General features: G+C 39.8%; 1 protein-coding gene across 1 annotated transcript; it reads right to left on the reverse strand.

The window, feature by feature from the left end:
- Window positions 1-1,113: 1,113 nt before the first annotated feature.
- USP26 (ubiquitin specific peptidase 26) lies at window positions 1,114-3,864 on the reverse strand. The gene has a single exon (XM_007462909.1). The coding sequence runs from the start codon at window positions 3,862-3,864 to the stop codon at window positions 1,114-1,116; it is 2,751 nt and encodes a 916-aa protein (XP_007462971.1).
- Between the last annotated feature and the right edge of the window lie 477 nt (window positions 3,865-4,341).

Raw genomic sequence — 4,341 nt, forward strand, 5'->3', positions numbered from 1 at the left:
GCATCGGTAGGCGGACTCTCAAGCACTGCGCCACCAGGGAAGCCCCTACAAGTACACTTTAAAGCATTCATTGTTTATTAATTCAGGGAATAAGGCCACCATACTGTAAGGTACAGTTATGTAAACAAATTTGGAATTAGTCTTATAATGTTGAGTGAAGATTGTCCAAGGCGTCAGATAAAGTTCTGGTAATCAATGTTCCTTTTAGGCAATGCAAGTGCCCCTCTGATAAGACCAAAATGGCATGGTGGGCTTAGATCACCAAGAACTGTTTGTTAGCAGACAAACAGGAAAAGGTGTTCAATTTCTTGAGGGCAAGTCAACTTCCCTATCCTCAAGGTTAAAACTTGATGGTATACAGCTCCTTTGGCATTGAGGAAAAGAAGGAGTTTAGCAAACAATTTGGAGACTTGATATGGTGTTCAGTCTCATCTATGTATGCCCAGGAGGATTCATAAACTACCAGCTTCATTTAGTATTTATTGCCAGGACCCCAGCAACTATTGTCTTATTGCCAGGGGCTCAGCAAGTGGTTTTTCATTTGTTTTGCCAGGACTTCAGAAACTATTTTTTCCCATCAAATCACTGAGTATGCTCATCAGAAGAATAATTGTGTGTGCCTGTTTTGATCATAATAAGTATACGAAGGAAAAGCATACATGAATATAAGAAACAAAAAATGCAATGAAACCTCTTTACAAAACATAAACAACTCAAATATACAACAGCACCAACATACTTTACTCACTACAAAAGTGTTTCTCCATCAGTTTGCAGCCTCCCTCCCCAGAGTTTCTGAATCAGTGGGTCCATGGTGGAATCAAGAAATTGCATTTCTCACGAGTCCTTCCATTTTCCTTATGGTACTGGTTTGAGGACCACACTTAAAGTCCACAGCATTAGAATGTGGAAAGCACAGTTCTGGTCTAGTAGGAGAGATGAATGTTTATCAGCTGGAACTGTGGGGTTGAGGTTTTTGTATCAGGGTTAGAACAGAGATTTATTTCTAAGTAAGTGTTTCTGCTTAACTTTGGTTGTAGATGCTAACTGCCTCTTCATGTTTAGCTAGAGTTCAAAGTTTTCCTTCCATGGAGGAAGTGATAGTCAAAGATGTTAAGGAGATGTATGTGAGCTGGAGCCTACTTCTTTTACTACTCCTGGGTCTACTTTGACTACTCCTTCCTCTGTGCTATGAGGCTGGGAGCTCTCTTCCCTTCCCAACAGCTCTTCAAAGATCTCATTGTGCATGTAAAAGAAGATGTACCCGGTGTGAATCCTAGCCTTCTGCACTGGGGCCTCTTGGGTACTTGATACCTCTAGATCACTGTAAGAGGACCACTCTTGCCTCTCAAAGTTGTAGGCATCGCTGACATAGTGTCCGGTGCTAGGCGTCTTTCCAAGATGGTTGATAATACCAATGAGCCGATAGTCATGACTATCTCCCATCTTGGCTTCTCCTTTTGGTTTCCTGGCTGAAGATTTTGTCTTCTCCACAACTGAAGAGCCCTTGTTTCCAGGATCTTTATTGGAACCCAATGTACCTTGGGAATTCACCTTGGTTCCCTGGAAATTTAATTGCGTAGGTCTGCATTTCTCTGTGTGCCACTGGGCATCGGGGCCTGAAAGGCTCCGAATCAATAGAAGACCAAGATCTTGTTCACAGAGTCTTATCCCTCCACACTGCTGGGTCTCTTCAGGCACTTCGTAAGATTCTTCTGAAATTCTGGGGGTTTTATCTTCACAAAATTCTTCGGTGGTCTCAGTCACGCTCTCAAAATCTGCAGATATATTGGTTCTCTTGTATTTCTTTCGTTTTCGATATGTATCTGTGCTGCTGGCGGGTGTACCTTTCAGAGAAAGGGAGCTGTCTTCCAGATTCATCATTAAGCCTACTGCTAATAGCTCTCTTGCAATGGCTGCTCCATGTCTTGAGTTTACCAATGTGGACTCTATTATATTTAGTTTAGAATATTTTCCCAGGTCTCTTTGCTTCTGCTTCAAGCTTGAAGCTTTATGAAGAGTCTGGCATTTTTGTGGTTCAGACTCTTTTTTTGATCTAATGTGTGGAGCCAAAGAGTCCTTGGATTCCGAGGCCTGCTTTGTTGAAGCTGTTGATGAACTGATAGCTTCAGAGTTCATCTTCTTAAAGATTTCTAAGACTTGGAAATCCTTAAGAGGTGCATTCTTGCTTAAGGGAAGTGGTGGTTTGGTAGTTTCATTGCAATGGGAAGATAACTTTAAGTATTTGGAAATAATGACTTTTTGCTCATCCTTCCTTAAGGACCCAAACTCATTAAATTTATAGCGTTTCAGATGCACAATAAGGACCCTGGGTAGACTACTGAATTTATGCACTGCAACAGAACTCCTGTGCTTACACGTCTCACATTTATACTCAAGCTCTTCTGCTTCAAAGAAAAGATCAAAACTAGATTGAATAGACAAGGGACGTGCTTTTGCTCTCTGGGGAAGACTGACAGAAAGTGAATTGTTTGCCTCTGCCTTAAGGACAACTTGCCCACAGGCTTTGCAACTAGTTGAGCGCAGCAACTCGAAGTCAAAATTACTGGCGATAGGGCAAACAAGCACCTTGGTGTCAGCACTACCAGCAGAAACCTGCTGAGATGAATTTCCTTCCTCAGATTCAATTTTAGTCTTCCAAATTGTGTTTAATTTTCTCATGCTTTGTTTAATCTGATCTAAACAATGACCTAAAAACTCATACGCATCATTCTGCGTGTTGCCAGAGAATATCTCTGCAACAGCTGAAATGTCGTTTTTCAAATTCACAAGTAACTTCTCCTTGATTTTTATGTTATAAATATCTTTCAAAACAAGCAGCTGCGCCAAGCGTATGCTAAGGGCATCAAGGGGAATTTCACCCTGTGAGAAGTCCTGATTGAGTAAATCATTAGCAAATGATGGAATCGAAAATAAGGACTGTAAAACTGCATTCATGTAACAGGTGTTTCCCAAATTGGGGAAGCCTTGACATAGTTTCTCTGGGTAAAAGTCAAAGATCATCTTGAGTTTGCCCCACTCTGGGTCATCCTCACCGTACTTTGACTCTGACAGAGATGCTAAATATATTTTCTCAGACACTCTTTGGAGAAGATCAGTGACATCTACGTAAGGGTTTCCAGTAGAATCGATCTTGAATGAAGGTCCAAGTTCCAATTTCTTATTCTGTTTTAACTCTTTTAACCTTAATTCTCTCTTTTTGAGGCTTACATATCTCAAGGGGTTCATCCTTGATAACCTTCCTCTCGAAGAGGTATTCTCTTGCTGGAAATTCTTATTCATCTCTGAGCCAGATGATGGCCTCCTTTTCTTCTTCCCATATTCATCTTCTAATAACTCTTTGCAGGTAAATGTTGACGATTCTGATGCAAACAAAGCCATCTCCTTATCATCAGGTGTTTCATTTCTTTCTTTCTCAAATGACTGACTACTTGACTTCTGACGTATCTTGTGAGGTGCAGTTTTGCCACCTGCCTTCTGTGTTGTTGTACTGGCAAGGATACTCCCATCCCTACCAGGTCTTACAGGTGGTTGAGGATGGACTCTATCCAGGAACATCTTCAAATTTTCGGCATCTCTGGAGGATAATCTTTCAATAATCAATAAGTCATTAGTCTGTAAACTTAAATGCAGATAATTTTGGTCTTCTTCAGAGGGTCTAAGGACTATGTCTTTAATATTATTACGTAGCTGAAAAGCTGTGTATTCTCCAGTACTGAAATAGACAACCAATATAACATTCCTCTCTCTTTCCACTATTTCAATGTATGCTTCTCTCACTTTGGACACCCTAGTTTTCTTGTTGCGTATTCGGACAAAACCATGTACCATTACAGCAGCCATGATTTCTTTACAAATAAAATTCACTTATCCTGAATTATCGACAATCTTAAAGTTTCAATTTGTTGGCCAATTCACCTCTGGAGACAACACCAAAGAAATAGTTCTTTAGTTCTCTATGTAGAATGATCTTAGTGATAAAACCAATATGCTTCGAGAACTGTCCACGGTTGCATGAAGGCAGAGTCTTGATTCCCGAAGCAAGACTGCTACTGTAAAGAAAATCAAGAAAAATTATTTAAGCTATCAGAGAAATGCCTGGATAGAACTCAAACTCTACTCCCATACACTAAATCTTCTTTCCACTGCAATACTAGACTCCATTCTGATTAATTTCCACACTTCAACTGAAATCATTAAACACTTGGAAGACTTTCAGTACACAGCTGAAGAGCACAATGAACAGTGTCTCAAGTGTATATATATATATATATATATATATATATATATATATATATATATATAAAATATGTTATTCTT

This window comes from Lipotes vexillifer, unplaced genomic scaffold (genome assembly GCF_000442215.2).
Source record: "Lipotes vexillifer unplaced genomic scaffold, Lipotes_vexillifer_v1.1 scaffold481, whole genome shotgun sequence".
NCBI lineage: Eukaryota > Metazoa > Chordata > Mammalia > Artiodactyla > Lipotidae > Lipotes > Lipotes vexillifer.